We start from the raw sequence: 21903 nt of genomic DNA, 5'->3' as shown, positions 1-21903 counted from the left end.
AAAAAGATCTCTAGGATCTGATGGATTTATAATTGAAATCTATCAAACATTTGATATGAAATTGATAGAAAATGAATTCTAAACATCCAGTTACACAAACTACTTAGAAAAATAGGAAAAAGGGGTAGCTAAGGGATTTGGTGGATAGAATGATAGGCTTGGAGACAGGAGAACCTGGGTTCAAATCTGGCCGGCACTTTTGAGCAATTAAACCATTTAACCCAATTGACTACCCTTTACCACTCTTCTGCCTTGAAACAGATATTTGTATTGATTCTAAGAAGAAAAGAAAAAGAACAAAAATAAAAACAAAAAACCCCTCTTACCTTCCATCTTAGCATGGCAGAAGAGCAATGGGGGTTAAGCAGTTGGGGTTAATTAAGTGACTTGCTCAAGGTCATATAACTAGAATGTGTCTGAGGCTAATTTCTGCCAGGCCTCTATTCTGCTACCTCGCTGCCTTTTACATATTTGTTTATGTTACTTCCAAACAAATGAATCCATTTAAATTAAATAGACTCTTTAGTTCTCTAAAATTATGGTATTATCTCCCACCTCTACATATTTACACATACAGTGTGCTACTCCTTCCTCATGTCCACATCCACAAAGAAGTAGATTCGTTATGTGATATTATGAGAGGAAATTCTTGGTTCTCTGTCTATTCTGAATTTACACTTGTGAAAAGGGAATCCCTTATTCTCTTTACCTAGTTGGAGCTAATACTTTAGTTAATACTAACTTAAGTACAAGCCTAACTAGCTTAACAAGCTGAACTAGGTGAAGGAGCTAGCAAACCACTTAGTGAATTCACACCCTACTTTGTGCTAGGTATGAAGCCAGCAAGATACTCCAAGAAAGCTCTACCTTTTTTCTAACTCTGAATTCTTTTAAGAGTTCACACCCTGGGGGTGGCAGCTGGGTAGCTCAGTGGATTGAGAGCCAGGCCTAGAGAAGGGAGGTTCTAGGTTCAAATCTGACCTCAGACACTTCCCAGCTTTGTGACTCTGGGCAAATCACTTAAGCCCAATAAACCCAATAAACCCAATACCCAGTATTGACTCCAAAACAGAAGGTAAGGGTTAAAAACAAAACAAAACTGTGAACCCTTTCAATGAGTATTCACCCCTCCAGAAGGTGTGAACTGGTTCCCACAGACACTGCCCCTTGGGCAGTGCTAGACTGTTTTGGAAGCTGTGATTGGCCCCTGTGAAGAGGGGAGGTGACAAGAAGCCACTATAAAAGGCACTGAATTTCTGAGGCTGGGGAATGGACTCCAAGAAGAAAGTCTATTCCAAGAAAGAAGTCAACTTTCAAGAAGAAGGTTGGCTCAAAAAAGAAAGGCCTCAGGAGTCACCTTGTGCTCAAGTCGTTGTCTTGAACTGCCTCCGGAGGCAACTTGGGTGAGTGGATAGCTGGTCTTCCCTTCCTGTCTTCTGGAGAGAGTTTAATTTCAGTGGAAGGTTAATAAGTCCTGGCTGAGCCAAACACTGGAACAATATTTAGTTAGATAGGCTAATGTCTTTTCTATCCTTTTGTATTCCTCTGCTTTCACTCTTTCTGGCTCTTTTGTAAATAAAAGATTTGTAATTTTCATATATTTAGCCAAACCATTAATTTTAACACAGTATCATGGTATTGGGGCAGTAGGAGTTCTCTTTGAGCATTTACATTCCTTAAGAAGATAGCCCTTTATTACTAATGCTTGGTTGACAAGTAGCTTCTATGGCTGTCCTAATCAGAAAGGCCTTACATCCTCCAACTGTACTAGTTTACATTTGTTCTGTCATACATAGATTTTAATTGTCATTCATTTTGTTTAAAGTTAATGAATCTACTTTTGGAGAAGAAATAGTCTTATTAATTTAAATTGATTCATTTGTTGAGATGTATTGCTGTTGTTCTGAGTTTTGTGTAGTTTTCCCCCTATGTCCCATTTATGTATAGACAGAACCAGAAAGGAAGTTAAAACTAACATATACATTATATATTTCACTTTCACAGGGAAGTAATTTTGAATGAGAGTGATATCTTCTGTTTTTTCATTTCAACATTGTATATGAATACTTCTGTTAATTCTTTTTAAAATTTAAATTTTTAAAATTTGCCTTTTTTTTATTTAGAATATTTTTCCATGGTTACATGATTCATGATTTCCCTCATTTCCTCCCCCCTCCTGTAGCTGACAAGCAGTTTCACTGGGTTATACATGTATCATTGTTCAAAACCTATTTACACGTTATCCGTATTTGCGGTAGAGTGATCCTTTGACATTAAAACCCTAATCATATCCATGTCGAACCACATGATTGATCATGTTTTTCTTCTGCATTTCTGCTCCCACAATTCTTTCTCTGAATGTGGGTAGCATTCTTTCTCATAAGTTCCTTTGAAATGTCCTGAGTCATTGTGTTGCTGCTGGTAGAAAAGTCTAGTTCGATATTATGGCATAATGTATCAGTCTCTGTGTACAGTGTTCTCCTGGTTCTGCTCCTTTTGGTCTGCATCAATTCCTGAAGGTCTTTCCAGTTCACATGGAATTCCTCCAGTTCATTATTCGTTTGAGCACAATATAGTATTCCATCACCATCAGATACCACAATTTATTCAGCCATTCCCCAATCAATGGACACCTCCTCATTTTCCAGTTTTTTGCCACCACAAAGAGTGGGACTATGAATATTTTTGTACAAGTTTTTTTCCTTATTATCTCTTTGGGGTACAAACCCAGCAGTGGTATGACTTGGCTCAAAAGGACTTCTGTTAATTCTTAAAATTTTAGTTTAAACCCTGGGGCAAACTATGTCTGTAATTTTAGAAAACAGAACAGAAACATTTGTCTGAAACCCTTTTTACAATCTTCTCCTAAAGAGCTTTTCAAAGCTTTTTTTCTCTATTCGAAGGGTCATAAAGTAGCTTCTGTAACACTTGACAGTACTAACTAAATTAAATTTAGTTTTGGTATCATTGGTGTCACAGTACCCTAGTTATCTTTGGCTTTTATGTTTTATTGTAGGACTATTTAGTCATGATTCCCCTACTTATCTTTGGCTTTTCCTGCAAACATGTTAGCTAACTCCTGTAAAGGGGGAGAGGGAGAGAGAGACTGAACCAGGCAAGGCTTCAGAGACCCCAGTTCTAGCCACTAGGCCTCTTCTGTGATTAGTGCCTCCAGAAAAGCCAAGGAGTCAGCTTTTCACTCACCCATGTGACAACCCAAAAGGAAGCAGTCTGAGGTCTCCCACCTGAGCTCTTCCAAGGCCAAGTTCAAAGGGCAGAATCTCTTTCATAGGAACTTACCATCATATTTAAACGATAGTTCTTTATATCACTTCCAGTGTTCACCTTCCAGTTCTACATAGACAAATGGCAGCTTAAACTTTGCTTCAGAATGCCCAGGAGGCAGTCATCATTTTTGATTTGTCACTTGCTAACACATAGACCTTCCCCTGCCACTTAATTTTTATATCAGAGGCAGAGTGGAGGACTTTGGTCCTGGAGTCAGGAAAACCTGCGTTCAAACCCTGCCTTAGTCTCTTATTAACTATTAGATGCTGGGCAAGTTCCTTAACCCTAGGCTGTTTCAGTTTCCTTAACTGTAAAATGGGGATAATAATCATAACTACCATACAGGCTTGTTATGAGGATCAAAAGTAAGTGCTTTTGTGAAAAGCACTTACTTAGTACAGTGCCTGATATATTGTAGGAACCATTTAAGTGTTTATTCCCTTCCCCATATCTTAAAATAGTATTGTATATATTAAGAAAATAAGGTTCTTTAATCCTAAATGTTCTGATATTGCAATGTAAGCTACTTGAGAGAGCAGCAATCTGGCTGCATTTCTGCTCCTGAATTCCAGATTCTAGCACAGGAATTTCTTGTTGATTGGTGCTAACTAGCTACCTACATTTCCCCCTCTAATCTTTAATTTTTTTTGTAATTAAGTATTATCCTCCCCCTTTTCCCCAAAAGGGTTGGGAGGTACTTGTAACTGATATCATACTATATTTTAAAAAAAATTTCCATATTGACCCCTTCCAAAAATGTTTTCCTCTTTATATTTAGTCATCCTTTGGCATCATGATTGATCAGAGCTCTTAAGTGCAGTAGCTTATCTAAATGTGGATTGACCTAAACTCAGTTTAGCCACAAAATGATTAGTTATTTATGCCTTAATGATTACTGACAGTTAAAGTTCTTTGGAGGAGGATGAAATACTCACAACTGCAAAATTGCCAGTGCCTTTGAAGCATTTAAAAGTAGGGGTTGTGTGAGGTGTCTTTTTGTGTGTCTCAAACAATAAAAAAAATAGATCTAAATGTATCCCTATTTAATGCCCAGTATCTTCTGACCATTGAAAGAACTAATAAAGAATGGTTTCTTTATTAAATCAATATAAATATGACAAAGCAAAGAAATAACATTTCTTTTATGTTGTATGTTATGTTTAAATGGTCTTTTATTGATATAGTGAATGTCACCATTTCTCTTGTGAATTGGGTTTTGCTTATCTTTTGGTGAAGCCCCTCCTGTGTTTTGTAATTTTTTTATTTATATTACTTTTCTCTTTTGGTCTTAGTTTATTTGCATTAGGTGATTCTTGTATCTGAAAGCATTAGTGAAAGGTCTCTTCAGATAGACTATTCTAGGAAACACAGGGAGATTAGCTGTATTTTGACATGTTGTGAGTGATGAATGAGCTCAGAACAAAGGCATATGAAGGAGAGATAGCACACTTGAAGACCAGGATAGTTTATATTCCATTTGGATTGGAATTATTTAATATATATTAGATTTTAATCTAGCCTGATTTGGATTTGAACTAATTTATTCCTGCAGCAGTATAATAAACTTTGGACAAAAGACTAATAATTGTTCATTTGGTAAGATGAGGGAATACGTGTTGGCAACTAGTTATGGTTTCTGGGTCTTATATCTTATCTTGCATTAGGGCACTTTTGCATGTTGCCAACATTTTTATATGTTGGTACAAGTAGAGGAGATTGCCAATATTTGTAAATAGTACTTTGCTCTAGGACATGATTCCTTTGTATGAACTCTTCCTTTCTTTTGGGGACCATATTAAAAAAAACAACCCCCAAACCCTTACTTTCTGTCTTAGAGTTGATAACTAAATATTGGTTCCAAGGCAGAAAAGTGGTAAGGGCTAGACAGTTGCGGTTAAGTGACTTGCCCAGGGCCTCACAATTTAGGAAATGTTTGAGAGGTCACATTTGAACCCAGGACCTCCTGTCCAGGCCTGCTTCTCTGTCCACTGAGTTATCTGCCCTGGGACTACATATTCTTAAAGCTATTAGAGCTTCATGTATTGGGACTTTATATGGTACTTTTTGACTAGTGAATTAGTCAAATTAATTTGATAATCCCTATCTGCCCACTTCATTTTACTACCTGACAACATTGATTGACTGGACCTAGAAGATTTCTTTTGTTCCATTTTGGCAATTTCAGTGTGTAAGCTTAATTTAAAATGTCTAAAATATTTTGCAAGCAGGGGTATTTTCATTCATGTTTATTACCTTGCTTTGTGTATAGTAGGGACATAGTGTTCCTTAAATTAAAACTGTGCAGTTACTTTATGAAAGCATTCCGATTAATAATATATTTACATAGTATTTTAAAGTTTTTAAAGCACATGCAGATTTTATGTGACATAATCCTGTGACATAGGTGTTCCAGATTGATATTCCCATTTTGCAGATGAGGAAACTGAAGCTTAGGGAGGTTAAATGACTTGCCAGTGGTCCCAAAGGTAATAAATGTTGAGATGAGTTTCAAGCCTAAATTCTTTGACTCCTAGGTTCTGTGGAACTCCATTTAGTTCATGTAGCAATATCTATTAGGCATTTATGGTGGAATCTTTTTTTTTTTTTAAACCCTTGTACTTCGGTGTATTGTCTCATAGGTGGAAGATTGGTAAGGGTGGGCAATGGGGGTCAAGTGACTTGCCCAGGGTCACACAGCTGGGAAGTGGCCGAGGCCGAGTTTGAACCTAGGACCTCCTGTCTCTAGGCCTGACTCTCACTCCACTGAGCTACCCAGCTGCCCCTTATGGTGGCATAATCCTTCTTATTAATGGCTTTTGGCATGTGATTAACAATGGAATTTCTGGGTCAAAATATTTTGAAACTTCAGCTAGTCTTTTCATAATAATTACTTTCCAAAATAATTATACCAAATGTCCAGCTCTAATGTCTTATCTTTCCACGATCTTTTCAACAATGCTAAGTATGAGGTGAGAGCTTATTGGTTGCTTGTATCTTCATTTCTCTCATTATTAGTGGCTGAGCATTATTTATTTTATATGTTAATATTTTTCAATTTTTCTTTTGAGGATAATATATTTGCAATTTTTGACCACTTCTATTATTGGATAATGACTTTTGTATTTGTTTATATTTCATGTTATTAGTAGATGTTTTCTTAAAGGTTAGACAATTACAAAAGGTAAAAGATATTTTTTTGACCTGGAAAATGAAAAGTTTCTGCACAAGCTAAATTAATGTATCTATAATAATAAGGGGAAAGGGGCCAGAGGGAAAGAAATCTTTGTATTAGATTTCTCTGATAAAGTTTTGTTATCCACTAACACACACACACACACACACACACACACACACACACACACACTCACTCACTCTCTCTCACACACATAATTAAAAATCATTTCTTTGTAGATAAAGTGATCAAAGGATAGTTAACATTTTTATTGACTTTTACACTTTCTTTATTTTTTAATTTTATTTCTTTATTTTTCATTGATATGGGGTTCCTGAAATATTTCTAAAGAATTTTATATAATTTGATAAGAATTCAGTTTATAGATATAACAGTAACAATAGTTTTCAGTAAAATCCAGGCTTTATTTTCTTACTATTTATGTCTAGTCATATAACTTTCCCTTAATTAAAATTGTATATTATTACAAAGTAGGGCATGAAAATATGTTCCATATATTTTATTGTCTGCTAGATAAATTAAAATAAAGTAGAGAGATAAGGAGAAATCTTCAGGATTCTGATTCCTTTTATTCCATAAACTATTGATTTAATCTATTTTAAAACAGTTGAAACTTAATGTCTGTTTAATAAATTTAAAATTAAGTCCATTTTAAGTGTTAAAAAGTGCTTCTGTAGACAAATACATTCAGCATGACAAACTGGATGTTAGATATTTCTTTTACCTTTTCCCTACTCCAGTAGCAAGAATGGGAACCTCCCCAGCCCTAAGCCACAAATAGTGGCTTCTAGGTCTTGGGGTCAAGGTATTTGCTGGAGAGTGAGTATTTGGAGCAGGGACACATGTGGTAAAAAAATGAAATTAAGAGTTTTTGGAAAAGGAGGACCAGAAGACTGTAGGAAGAATGAAGGAAACAGGTCAAAGAAAAGGGAGGGTAAAGTAGAAGAGAGGATGAGGACAAAGGATAGTGGTGGTCTTTGAGTACTAAGGAAAGGGACAGTGACTAGAAACATAAGTGATTCCAGTGCTTTTCTACTTCATCTCCTATCTGGCCTGCAGCTTACATGGCTGAGGAAGAGTGGAAAGTGTGACCCGGAAAAATGAGTACAGAATAGTGTAGAGGAAGGCAGGGTCATTTTTGTCAGTAGTAGAGGAATGGAGGGTTCCTACAGCCTGTGATGTATCAGCTATGTGTCTAATGAATCATCTCATCATGCTGTTGGAGAATCAGCATCTTTGCCTCAGTCAGGCTTCTCTCCTCTCTGATTGGAGAGTGGAGCACTCCACTTCACCCAAAACTTTCCTTTCTAGAAGACTGGCCCAGGACTTTGCAGCTCACTTCAATTTTCATTTCTCTCTCTCCTTTGTTTCAAGATGCCTTCCTGCACAGGGTACCTGTCTTATTCCTCTCTTCCTTCATTTCCTACCTTCCTTTTGTGTGTTGTCTACCACCGTTAGATTGTAAGCTCCTTGAGGGCATGGGTTATATATTTTTTGTATTTGTGTTTCCAGTGCCTGGCACATAGTGGATACTTAATGTTTATTGAAATAAATTGAGGTAAGGTGGGGATTAGAGTCAGCTACATGACTTAGCGGATAGAGCACTGGATCTGGAGTCAGGAAGACCTGAGTTAAAATGTGGTCTCAGACACCTACTAGCTGTGTGAATCTGGGTAAGTCACTTAGCCTCCATTTGCTTTAATCCACTGGAGAAGGAATTGGAAAGCCACTCTAGCATTTTTGCCAAGGAAACCTCATGGATAGTGTCAGGATGCTATGGGTCCAAGAGGCCATGAAGAATTGGACATGTCTGAATAACTAAACTAACTAAGGTGGAGATTTTCTGTATTATAACTTCCTTACTTTGTTCATCCCTCCCTTCTTCCCCACTCCCCCCTACTAAGTATCAGTTCGAAAGCAGAAGAGTGGTAAGGGCTAGGCAATGGGGGTTAAGTGACTTGCCTAGGGTGACACAAGCTAGGAAGTTTCAAAGACCACATTTGAACCCAGATCTTCTTGACTCTAGACCTGGTGTTCTTTCAGTGTGGCACCTATGTGGGTCCTCTACTGCTGCCCCGCCCCCCCCCCCTTTTTTTTTTTTGGTATTGTAACTTTCTTCTGAGAACACAACAGTATAGTATAGTAAGACTATGTAAAATTATGTTCTTATCTGCCTTTGAAAATCCTGTGTACTACTACAAGAACAGGGATTTTTACCATGATTGACAGTTTATTAGTTTGCTTCAGTGCTTTGATACTCCATTTTAGTGACTTTAGCAGTAATGTTTATATAGCATGAAGAAGAGAATAATCTGCCCTTCTCTATCAAGGAGCTTTCAAAATTTAGTATTAAATTTGCCACCAGTTTCTCAAGTAATTTACTCAATACTCAAAAGTTCAAGCAACTTTCAGTGATTCATTAAGGTACCTGAACTCGGGTACATACACATCATTTCCAGGTTAATCTTGATGAGTTGTCTGGTCCTCACAACCTTAAATGATCACACAACCTGATCAGAACTAAATATAATGGGGCAAGAAGTTGAATTGAGGAAGAAAAATATATCTGCCCAAAGAGAGTGCCCTGTGAATATTAAGCACCAAGACTGATTTCCTTGTGTCAGGTAACTATTTTTTTGAGGGAAAGCTTTAGAAGAGGAATTCTAAAACTACTTTGGACAATTGCAGTGTCCTTTGAATGAATGTATGACCTCCAAAAGATACTACATCAAATGCTATTAAAGTTCTAAGACATTTGTTGTATAAGGGAAAAAAAATTCTCATTTACTTTGTAGTTATGGTATACTGAGTCCTCAAGAATGCACAATAAAAGGGGAAAACTGTTCTAGTGATGATTGTATTGTATGTTGAAAGACAAAATGCCAGCCACATGACTGAAGTGGAAAGACATGATTTTGATGTTCAAGCACATTCTCATGCTTTGTACACTTCTTAGTTTGATCACTTCTTAAACCAAAAGGTATTGGCATTAATTGGAACTGTGAAATAGGAGACATAAATAAGGGGGGGGAAGAGTGAGAGAGAGAGAGAGAGAGTGTGTTCAGACAATAAACATTAAATTACCTATGTACCAGATCCTGTGCACTTGGGTTATAAATGAGGGCAAAAAGTCCCTGGTCTCAAGGACTTTGCAGTCTAATAAGGGAAGAAAACACACAAAAAGAAAGGGGAGGGGGGATAAAACACCCTATTTGTGGCATGTTGGTAAAGTCAGAGAAGTCACAAAGTAGTGCACCCATATGAGAAATGTTGATATGTTCAGAGCTGAGCTCCCTCCTTAAATGGAGATTATCAAAATAATAAAAATAAGTTACAGACTCCAGGTTAAAAACCCCTGGAGATGCTCAAGAAAGCAGAAAAATTTATGAACATAATAGAAAAACTGGATCACAAAGGCCCAAGATTCTAATATATAGAAAGTGTGAAAAAAATATTCTTGTCTCAGTTTCTGAAAAGCCTTAGGTCTCTTCCAAAAATCTGTTTATAGATTCCATGGAAAGCTTGCTTTCTCTTCAGTTCTCTCTCTGGAGGTGAATAGCATTTTCCATCATCTGCCCTTCAGAATTGTATTAGATCTTTGTATTGCTGATAATAGCTAAGTCATTAAAACAGTTAATCATCATACAATATTGTTGTTACTATGTATAGTTTTTCTGACTACTCATTTCACTTTTCATCGATTCATGTAAGTCATGGAAAGCCTTCTAATGAAGTCTTTTTTTTTTTTTTTTTTAGACCCTTAACTTCGGTGTATTGTCTCATAGGTGGAAGAGTGGTAAGGGTGGGCAATGGGGGTCAAGTGACTTGCCCAGGGTCACACAGCTGGGAAGTCGCTGAGGCCGGGTTTGAACCTAGGACCTCCTGTCTCCAGGCCTGACTCTCACTCCACTGAGCTACCCAGCTGCCCCCTCTAATGAAGTCTTTATAAAAATTCTATAACCCTAATGAAGTTGTGATTTGTTACCTTCAGATTTGTTGGAATTTAATAGGAATTATGAAAATAAGAACTTGATACTTTTATCTCATTAAGTTTTTACTATTTTATGTTGATTCATCAGAAAGTTTTATATATCCTAAGTATCACTTGCAGGCATTCTGTGTACAGTTGTACTTTATTTGCTTAGGTATGTAGATTCCCTTCTTTTTTTTCTTCTTTTAATAGCATGGGGAAATCCATTTCTAATACATCATTTTAATTTATGGTATGTTTTCAAGGAATTTGACTTGCCATCATTGTGAAAATTGCCTGCCTATGTGCTATTTTTGGAGTGAAGGAAAACATTTCAGTATGTAGACTGCTCTCCTGTAGGCCTACAATAATTATCAAATTGCTTACTATAACCGTTTCAAGTATCTATAATTTCAAATGGAATAGGTTGCACATTCTGTATGAAGAAGGATACACTTAGTATCCTTTTAACAAAATTGCACAGATATATCTTCAGGTGTTTTTCACTGCCTACTTATAATTTTATCCAGTAATAGACTCAGAAAATAAATTATATGATTTATTGCTTGCAGGATTAGAAAGTAAACAAAATAGTAATGTTCAAAGTAGATAATAAAATAGTTGCATGTTTTTCTTGGTGGTCCTTCTCTTTGCCAGGGCCAACTCTTCTAAATATACTTTTGTTCCCATTCCCTACCTTTTTCTCTCTTAGCTTCTCCAGTCTTTACCCATTCTTTCCTTATTTAGCACTCAGTCATCTTTTCCTTCCCATGAATAGTGCCCTAGGCCTTCTGTAGGTCTTCTTGTTCTTAAAAAGATAACTTTACCATGCCATTCCCTCAAACTTTCATTTCATTCTTTCTTCTCTTTTATAGTCAAACTCCAAGGGGAAAAAAAACCATGTTGCTTTCTATTACACATTGCCTCTACTTCTCCCCTTACTCATTTTTCATTCTCCTTGAATCTGACTTCTGACTTCACCACTTAAAGTGAAATGAGACTCTCCTCCATTTTCTTGTCCTCTTAAATCACCAAATCTCTTCTCTGGGTTTTTGGAATATTCTTTTCTCTAGGTTCTTCTATCTCTCTTGACTTTTGTGATATTGGAAATTTGGGGACCCTTGAACTGATTTTGAGGTCCCTGATATAAACTTCCTGTGGACGTTTAGAGGACTTGAAAACTACATATCCCATGATTCCTCTTGCGTAATACAGGTGGGCAGGACGTGTGATTATGTAGACAAAGGTATAAAGTCTCAGAACTTGATTGGGATGCTCTCTTTCCTATGAAGTAGTGAGAGTGAAGTTATGGCGGGCATTTTGAATTAGATCTTAGCATGCACTTGGCTTTCTTAATTACCAATGTGAATTACAACAAACCCTTAATATTTTTAAATATACCCTTCTATATTAATTTTATTTGTAACACTTTTCAGTCTTTTTTGCTCATTCTTCATCTGTATTGTGCCCCCATTCATAGTTCAGTCATGGATTGTCTTCTTTCTCTATGCATTCTTTCTCAGGAGTGTAAAAGAACTGAAGCTATGATTCTATTGGATGACATAATATATAATTATGATTGGTTTTAAAAGCAGAGTTTCACTTTTAGCATATCTTTACTTGTCTCTGTCATCTATATTTTTCCATAAGCATTTATAGATAATGGTTTATTGCCTGTAAATCCCTTTATAGTCAATTGCACTGGTTCACATTGCTCTTTAACAGCTCTCTAATTGGTACTAACAATAATAGACACCTGAAAGTTTAATTTTTATTTTCACTGCAATAATTACATATATTTAAATACAGTGTAAGCACACTTAAAACATCAAAACATTTCTTTACTTAAAATAGCCTGCAGAATTTGTAGAATACTACAATAAAGTATGTGATTGTTTTTATTACTATATTATATCTGGTTTCTAGAGATGATAATGACAAAAAAAGTTTAAAGAGGATTTGAAAAATGGAGCTCTTGTTTTAGTTATACAAATCGAGTTCTTTAGAGAGTTTCTGTTGATAGAAAGAAGTGTTAAAGAAAATTGTAAAACTCTGAAGTACATATTACATGGGAGGACAGAAGAAGGTAAAAATCTACTTCTCATCGATAATTTAGCCATAGCAAAGATTGACTTAATAGTGGTAAATAAAATGAATTGAAATATATGAATATTATCCTGATTGATTTGTTGCAAGTTATTCCACCTGTATCTTGTCATTCAGTACTTTTAAACTATTTTACAAAATTGTTCTGTGTGTTATCACAAGTTATTTGAAAGAAATGAAGCCTAGTTTTTTTTTTTTTTTATTTTAGACATTGCTCAGTACTTGATATATTTAAAAACTTCCAAAAGGGAAAGAGAAAAGTAATTTTGTTTCTGGGTTGACTAATAGCATTTTAAAATTAATAAAAATATATACACTATGTGTATACCTGCACATAATGTATATATGTATAAAAAATTGCTTTTCCAGAATTTCCCCCAAGATTAAAACTAGTCCGACTTTGGTCTGGATTCAGACTCCATTGTTTCTTCCTCTGAAAACAGGTGATATTTTTCATCCCGAGACCTTTGGGATTGTTTCGAATCATTATATTGCTGAGAATATCTTAAGTCACTCATAGTGCTGTTGATATAACAATATTCTAGTTCTGCTCATTTTAGCCTGCATCAGTTCATTTAAGTCTTTCCAGGTTTTTCTGAAGTCATCCTACTTGTTTTTTCTTATAGAACAGTAGTATTCTATTATCATTATACTACTTGTTCAGCCATTCCCCAACTGATGTTCATCCCCTCATTTTCCAGTTATTTACTACCAAAAAGAAACCCAAACTCCTGCTAGAAATATTTTTTGAACAAAGAGGGTTATTTCCCCCTATCTTTGATCTTATTGGGAAACTGACCTAGTAGTATTTTGGGGTCAAAGGGAATGCACAGTTTTAGAACCCTTTGGGCATAGTTCTAGTCTTTAGAGTGGTTGAATCAGTATACCAACTCCTTCCAACAGTGCATTTGTTTCTCAGTTTTTCCAACTCGCCTCCAGCATTTGTCATTTTCCTTTTCTGTCATAATAGCCAATTTGATAGGTGGAACCTCAGAGTTGTTTTAATTTGCATTTTTCTAATTAAGCATTTTTCATATGACTATAGAAAGCTTTGATTACTTGGCTGCAAATTGCTTGTTCATATCCTCTGACCATTTATCAATTGGGAAATAACTTACTTTTTTATACATTTGATTTCTGTTTTTTATGTATTTGGGAAATGAAAATCCATCCCCCTCCCTCACCCCACCAAGCACCTGCCGTGTTTATAATTACTGTGCTTCCTGTTTATTATAATCTCTCTTTTCACCCTGGCAATCCTCATAAGTGTTTCTGACCACCATCTCCCCTAATTTGCATTTCATTTTGTCATCATCTTCCTCTCACCCCCTTTTCCCCTTCCCCTCCTATTTTACTGTTGGGTAAGATAGATTTTTATATCCACCTCAGTGTGTATGTTATTTCCTTTTTGAGCCAATTCTGATGAGAGTAAAGTTTAAGTGTAAAAGCTCTTTTCTACTTCTTTTATGTGATATAATTTACTCCACTCTACCTCTCCCTTCCCCCATTTCTCCCGTTGTATTCCTCTTTCTTGCTCTCTATTTTTTTAGGTACCATCCCATCATATTCAACTCACATCTCTAGAGGCCCTTTATACATATATTTCTTTGAACTGTTCTTAAAATGATGAGAAAGTTCTTAGGAATTACATATATTAACTTCCCATGTAGGAATGTAAACAGTTTAATTTTATTGAATCCCTTCTGCTTTCTTTTTCCCGTTTACCTTTTTATGCTTCTCTTAAGTATTGTATTTAAAGGTCAGATTTTCTGTTCAGGTGTGATCTTTTCATCAGGAAAGCTTGAAAGTCCTCATATTTCATTGAATGTCCACCCCACCCCCACCCAACCCCCATCCCCTAGTATTGAACTCAGTTTTGCTAGGTAAGTGATTCTTGGTTGTAATCCTAGCTCTGCTCTCCAGAAAAATATACTTAAGGCCTTCTGATCCCTTTCATGTAAATGGTGCTAAATCTTGTGTTGTCTTGACTGTGTCTCCATGATATTTGAATTGTTTCTTTTTGACTACTTATAAATATTTTCTCATTGACTTGGAATCTCTGAAATTTGACTATGATAGTCCTGGGAGTTTTCATTTTGGGATTTAAATTTAAATGATTTAAATTTTCATGGAGACTACATATTAAATTATAATTATGAAAGAAGGGAAGAGGTCACCTGGTCAGCCTAACTAGGTGATACTCTTCACCTATGCTTCTGCTTGGCTAGGCTTAACTTTAATGGGTCACCTGTTTTGGAGCCTAGTCAGGTGACCCAGAGGGGTTTCCAGATACATAGCTCTTAGACTTTTACCAGCTCTGCTTCCTTTGCCAGAATGCCACATAGATACATATGCATGGCTATTCAAAGGTGGGGCTGGCATCATGAATCAGATTTTCAAACTGAATAAGTGATTCCATTTTAAATTAAGATTATATAGAATCTTTTTCAGGAGATGAATTCTTTCTATTTCTATTTTGTCCTCTAAAGTTCTAAAATACCAGTGCAGTTTTATCCTTGATAATTTCATGAGAAATTATGTTTAGGCATTATTACTATTATTATTATTATTATTATTATTATTATTATTATTATTATTATTATTATTATTATTATTATTACTTTATTCATGGCATTTTGGGTAGTCCACCAATTCTAATAAAGTTTTTCCTCCTGTGTCTATTTTCCAGGTCACTTATTTCCAATAAACTTGTTGCCAATAAACTATTTCACATTTTCTTCTATCTTTTTATTCTTTTGATTTTGTTTTATTGTTTCTTGATGTTTCATGGAGTCATCACCTTCCACTCACCCAATTCTAATTTTGAAACAATTATTTTCTTTGATGAGCCTTTGTACCTCCCTTTCCACTTGGCCAGTTCTACTTTTTAAGGAGTTTTTCAGTGGATTTTTAAAATATCTTTTCCTCTGTGACCAATTTTTCTACTTAAGGCATTCTTCTTGTCAGCACATTTTTGCATATCTTTTCCCATTTGTCCAATTCTGCTTTTTAAGGCATTCTTTACTACAATGGATTTTTGTGCCTCTTTTACTGGTTGAATCTAATCTTTTTTTTTTTTTTCAAGGTGTTATTTTCTTCAGTATTTTTGTGTTTTCTTTGCCAAGCTGTTTGACTCTTTTCATGATTTTCTTGCATTCTTTTCCTAGTTTTTTCTACTGCCTCTCTTGTTTGATTTTTAAAATCCTTTTTGAGCTCTACTAGGAATTCTTTTTGGGCCTGCTACAGTTCTGACTTTGTCGTCATCTTTTTAGTTTTTATTTTCATCCTCCCTCTCTAAAATAACTTTCTGTGCCCTCCTTCCCTTGCTCCCTTCCTCCTTCTCCCTCCGTCCCTCCCTCACTTACTCCTCCTTCCTTTCATAGTAGAGGAGGCAGTGATTCTGGTCTGTGAATGATCACAGGCTTTTTTTTCTGCCCAAAGAACAGGGTTCTAGCTTCCCTGTAGATGCAAGCACAAGTACTGCTACTACTATTTATTGCATTGAGTCTTACATCAAGTGCCAGCAAAGGGACCTCTGTAATCACCTTCTGAAGGGTTGTCTGACCCCCTGATTTGACTATCTGTGGACTAATTTTTAAACCCTTACCTTCCATATAAGAATCAATACTGTGTATTTGTTCTAAGGCAGAAGAGCAGTGGGGGTTAAATGACTTGCCCAGGGTCACACATGTGTCTGAGGCCAGATTTGAACCTAGAACCTCCCATCTCTAGGCCTGGCTCTGAATCCATCTGCCTCCAAAATGAGATATTTTGAGATTAATTTTACAAGCAGCCTTTTAGAACTATATTAAAGAGACACAAAGCAAAATAGACTGTTTATACCCCTCAAAGGATAGTGTATATTTATTTTGCCCTACTAGTCTTTATAGTTCCTATCTCATAAGAATCTTTTTTTAAAAAGGTACAGTTAAAATGCTGCTGGGTAAGGTTTTTTAAGTAGGTTGATTTTGGTACATAAAATTAGCTATTAGTAGTTTTGTGACCTCATTAGATTGGATCTGGCATCATCAGAACCTTTAAAATTATGAAGGATTTAAATATTAAAAGAACTTTTGCATATGCTTTGGGGGATAAAATATATTTTTGCAGGGGTTTTGAAAAAAATGTGTTAAGAAAACCCAAACACCAAAGGAATGTATTTCCTTCTGTTTAGCAGAACTGTTAATCTTCCATTTCATACACATTTTTTCCCCCAACAATTGGAAAATAAATTCTACAGGTTATTTTCAAAATGAACTACTTGTTTGTGTTTTTTTTTTTTTGTTTGTTTGTTTTTTTCCTGTTCCTTTCTCTGTATCAAAGAGCAATGTTTGCTAGGGCCCACTTTTAGTGGTGAGTGGATATGTCAATATTGCTAATCTCTCCCTTCTCATCATCATCCCTTCCTGAGAGAAAGAAAGGCAGATTCTTACCTTGGATTCTTGGGCTGACCTCCATTTCCTGATGTTAGTTTCCTTTGCATCTTTTAGGTTTATAGCTCTGAATCTTCAGAGCTCTTTCTGGGATCTCAGGATAGAGTATTAGAAATCTTAGAACCTAGTTTGAGATCTGGGATACTAAGTTTGTCACAATTTGCTTCTGTTTCCCAGGGCTTCTAAAAGGTCCTCAAACTGGATCTTTCTCAGCCAAGCTCTCCAGTCTTTGTTTTGTCTCTAGACTCAGAGTCTTGCCAGGCTATAGGTGTCCTGTCATTTGGATCATGAAGCTATCCTATACACTGTGGTGTTGGATTTGTTGCATGAAACCTCCAGATTCATATTGCTCTGGGGGTTTGGGCAGAATTTATGCAATTTTGAGTTAGAAAGAAGTCACTGTAGTTTTCCACTAGATTTCTTCATAATTACTGGTTAGATATGAATATTGTTTTCTAGAGTAGGTATGTGGGAAAACTGGCCTGTCCAGCAACCATCTTGGCAAGAAACCTAAAATATGCATTTAAACACCCAAATAGTTATTTTTCTAATATTACTGTTAATATCTTCTAATTATATACATTTTTTATTCAGATTTTGACTGCAGCTCATCAAAATTATTCATCTCCTGGCTATCATGATTTCAACAGATGGGAATCTTTATTGAAAATCAAAGAAGGATTGCTAAGGCAGAAGGAAATTGTAATTGACAGGTCAGTGTATATGTTTAATTGAGTTTTCATGCTAACCATTGAACCTAGAGTTTTTCTTCCACAGATAAATACTCTTATTTTCCAGTGTGGTTAAAGAAATCTCTTAAAGGTTCTTTTAGTAGGTTCTGGATGAGATTATTGTGTGTTCTGACTTATATTATAAATTAGATATGTGCCTATCTCATTTGCATATTAGACCGTTAATCTTGCATGCTGACTAAGATCATGTCATTTTTTGGTCTTTGTACTTTTATTGCTTTGTTTTAGACAATCAATGGTTTATAAAATGTTTAGAGAATTAAATTTTTTCTTTGACAACCCTACCTATTTAATGTGCACATTGTTAATTTTCCATAGCTTTTAAAACTATTTTGAGTTTATGATCTCATTAGTATGTACATTGCTGTAGTGGTATAGATTATATTAATTTTAATTATATTAATTTATAACTATAATCTTTATAACTTTTCTTCATGTTCTGTCCAAAAACAAAGACAAAAAAATTACCAGAAATAAGTCATTCAGTATGCTAAGTTCTTAGATTTCTTAATGTTGTGTAGATGTCAACAGTACATTCTGTTTGCTCATAAATTATACCTTGCTCCTGCTTTATGACTAGTTTATGTCCTTTTCTGGTCATACACACACCCATAAACTAGCTTTCTGTTGTCTTCTTAACCCAGTGCCTAAAACATAGTAAGTGCTTAGATGCTTGCTTACCAACTCTTCCACTTCTGTTTTGGCTTATTTAATTCAAAGTCATTCCTTCTCTGCCCCAACCTTTCTCTACTCTTTCTCCCTCCTCTTTTAGTGGATGGAGCCTGTCCTATTCATCTAACTGCATATTTAATCTGCATAAAACATATAATTTTCCCATTCAATTTCTTCTTTGTAGCTATTTAGCCCACTCTCTTGAATAATTATGGATTTCATTTAGAATAGTCTATAAAGTGTCAGGATTTGACACATTCAACACAATGTTACCTGCAATTTTGATGGTCCTTTGTTATTCATACATACATACATACATACATACATACATACATACATACATACATTAAAAGACTTTATATGTATTAGGGCAGCTAGGTGTCTCAGTGGATGGAGAGCCACCCTTGGAGACAGAAGGTCCTGGGATCAAATCTTGTCTCAGGATACTACCTACCTTTGAGACTTTGGGCAAGTTACTTGATCCCCAATGCCTACCCTTACCACTCTTCTGCCTTGGAACCAATGCACAGAATTGATTCTAAGATGGAAGGTAAAGGTTTAAAAAAAAAAAAAAAAGGATAAGGATGCATTAGCTTTTTTTTCTAGCAGCTCAAAGTAATTTATTTTAAAGTAAAGTGAACATATTTAGGGTTTTGTTATTCTCTTTTTTCTTCATCATTTTATTGTAAAGATGTGGCTTACTGCAGATGATAATTTCTGAAACCCTATCATTTACCTTCTCATCATATCTTTTTCATGGCCTTGAGGACAGGTTTAAAATGATTCTTGTAAAACGTCTACAAAGGTTGATAGTTACTGGTGTCTTCTGGTGTGCCATTTTCTGACAAATCACTTATTTATTTATTCATTTATTCATTCATTCATTTATTTATTCATTTATTTATTTATTTGCTTGTTTGTTTGTTTATTTGTTTGTTTGTTTATTCATTCATTCATTTACTTATTCATTCATTCATTCATTTATTTATTCATTCATTTATTTGTTTGTTTGTTTATTTATTTAGTGCTGCTGCCAAAAATTCTGCTATAAATATTTTGGTATATGTTTATGGGAATTTTTTGTCTTTGACTATTAAGTCAAAGTGGAATCTCTAGGTCAGGATCACTTTTGGCCCGTTTCTTAACATAATTTCTGATTAAGATGGTTGGATTAATTCATAGTTCCATCAGCATCATATTAATAATGTGCCTGTCTTTTCCCAACCCTTTTAACATTGACTATTCCCATGTTTTGTCACTTTTGCCAGTTTTGTTCAAAGATAACCATATTACATGCAGTTACCTGGAAGCAGTTAAAAACCTGCCCAATGATGGACTAATGTTTAATTTTTTCGTATTATGAGGTATATCAAGAAAATTGGAAGTAAAATAAGAAAACCGTCATATATTGTTTATTTTGAAGAAACATGAGGGAGAAAGAATGAATCAGCAAGAATCTTGGATGGGGCACTTATAGAAGGAAAATGTTACAATACTTTGTGTTGAAATTAATTAAAAGTTTAAATAGTTACTAATAAGTTTAGTCATTATATTGATGGTCTGTTATTAGATTTGTAACAAAACTCAATAGAAAAAGATAATAAATACTGTTTAATCTCAACATGACAGGAATTCAAATGGGCTTTTTTTTCCCACTTTTAAAAAAGCTAGAGGGTATAGGTAGATGTTTGAAGACATGCAAATATAGTTAATGTTGAATTATTAACTAATTTCTGACTTCAGAATTGTTAGTACATTGTTAACCATTTATCTGTCACTTACGAGTTTTCTATGTCCTTTAGCAGGCTTGGGTCTGTAAGTTTCAATTTATTGAATTAGATTATTTTCTTTACTTTTCTATAACCACATCAACATAATTTGTAAATTTTTTCGTTGGAAACTTTGCTTTATTTGACAACATACATGAATTTGAGGACTGCCCTTCTCTTGAAGTGATATTTTAGAATCTGCTTGTTAAGAGACTTTTAAGAAAGTGTCATAGCTTTTAATATCTTTGTCCTACAACTAGCTGTTAGTCCCTTTGTTGATTTTTTAAAGTTTCCAGTTCGAGGTGGGAAAGTGTTTTGAAATAAATTAGATTACTGTATTTACAAAATAGTCTTTCACCTTGAGAAGGTTAAATTGAACTTTTTTGTCATTTAGTTTATTTTGAAAGTACTAGAGCATTTAACTTAATCTGAGTTTTATATGTATAGGTCATTGTTATAAATATTTTAAAAAAGATTTTAATTTTATTAAAGAAAAAATCAGTTAGGAAGTGACAGAATTTTAATATAGAAATATGAGCTATATTTCCTCCCATCAAATGACCTCCATGACCTATTTTTTGATGAATCTGTTTCTAAAGAGAATAGGCTATTCTCTCCAGTGATTCAGACTTTTTCATGTTGGGCTGTCAGGCATGACTCTTTTCCTTCTTTTTCCTTAAGTTCATCACAGGAATTCCCATTTCTTAATATTTCCCTAAAATAGTAGAACTTGCTAGCTGACCATTATTCACTCTTATAGTTTAGCTATCACATATCCACACCCCTGGGGGGACAGTTATGTTGCTTCTCCTGAATTATTATTCATTTGTCATATGTTATAGTTTGATCTTCCTATCATTAGTCTCTTTGTTGCTCTTTGGGTCGTCTTCAATTTTAGCTTTTCAACTTTGAAATTTCATGACTACTTGTTATACATTACCAGAAGAAAATTAGTGTTAACAAGCTGGACCTTTGTTTCAGAGAAAACCTTGGGGTCATATAAAATACTTAACAGTTTCCCAAAGTTAATTCAAACTACTTTAATTCAGTTTGATTATGGACTTTTAGTTCATGTCTTTCTAATGTGGACTCTTCTCCCAAAATGCATATCATAGTCTAGATAATAGATATCTGTACCCATTTGGTTTTAATTTTAAGACCTTGGACAAGATATTTAACCTCTATGTGTTCCAGTTTCCTCATCTGTAAAAATGGGGATAATTGTACCTATCTCACGCAGATGTGAGAATAAAATGAGATAATATTTATAAAGCTTAAAGTGTTAGATAAATGCTAGCCTCGCTATCAGAAATAATAACAATAATTAATGATACTACTATGATACTGATGATATCCTGTGTAGATAAATTCTTACATAATTATGTTTATTATAAAGACGCTCTGCAGAATTCTAGGGCACATTATTATAAGGGAATAAAATTCTTGAAAATCTTAAATTTTATTGGGAATTTCTTTTCAATTATGACACTATGGATTTAAAATAAAAAAACAAAACAAACCCCAACTATCAAAGTTTGTAGTACAGAAAAGCACTTGACATACTTAGGAATTCTTGGTTATAGATATATAAGTGTACTGCTTACTACCTATGTAATTTTGTGCAAATCAGTCCTTTTCATTTTTTTTTTTTTAAACCCGTACCTTCTGTTTTGGAGTCAATATGGTGTATTGGCTAATCAATACTATGTATTGGTTCCAA

At 34.8% G+C, this 21903-nt stretch overlaps 1 protein-coding gene across 1 annotated transcript in view; it reads left to right on the top strand.

Moving 5' to 3' along the window:
- CEP85L (centrosomal protein 85 like) overlaps window positions 1-21903 on the top strand; it is a 149763-nt gene that overhangs the window by 84726 nt on the left and 43134 nt on the right. The window contains exon 4 of the mRNA XM_044676825.1: window positions 17585-17703. Within this exon, the coding sequence (XP_044532760.1) occupies window positions 17585-17703 (119 nt within the window). The remainder of the gene's footprint in view (window positions 1-17584; window positions 17704-21903) is intronic.

Source organism: Gracilinanus agilis, chromosome 4, assembly GCF_016433145.1.
Source record: "Gracilinanus agilis isolate LMUSP501 chromosome 4, AgileGrace, whole genome shotgun sequence".
In the NCBI taxonomy this organism is placed as follows: domain Eukaryota; kingdom Metazoa; phylum Chordata; class Mammalia; order Didelphimorphia; family Didelphidae; genus Gracilinanus; species Gracilinanus agilis.
The sequence above is the reverse complement of the archived record's forward strand: the minus strand, read 5'-3'. Positions and strand labels throughout refer to the sequence as shown.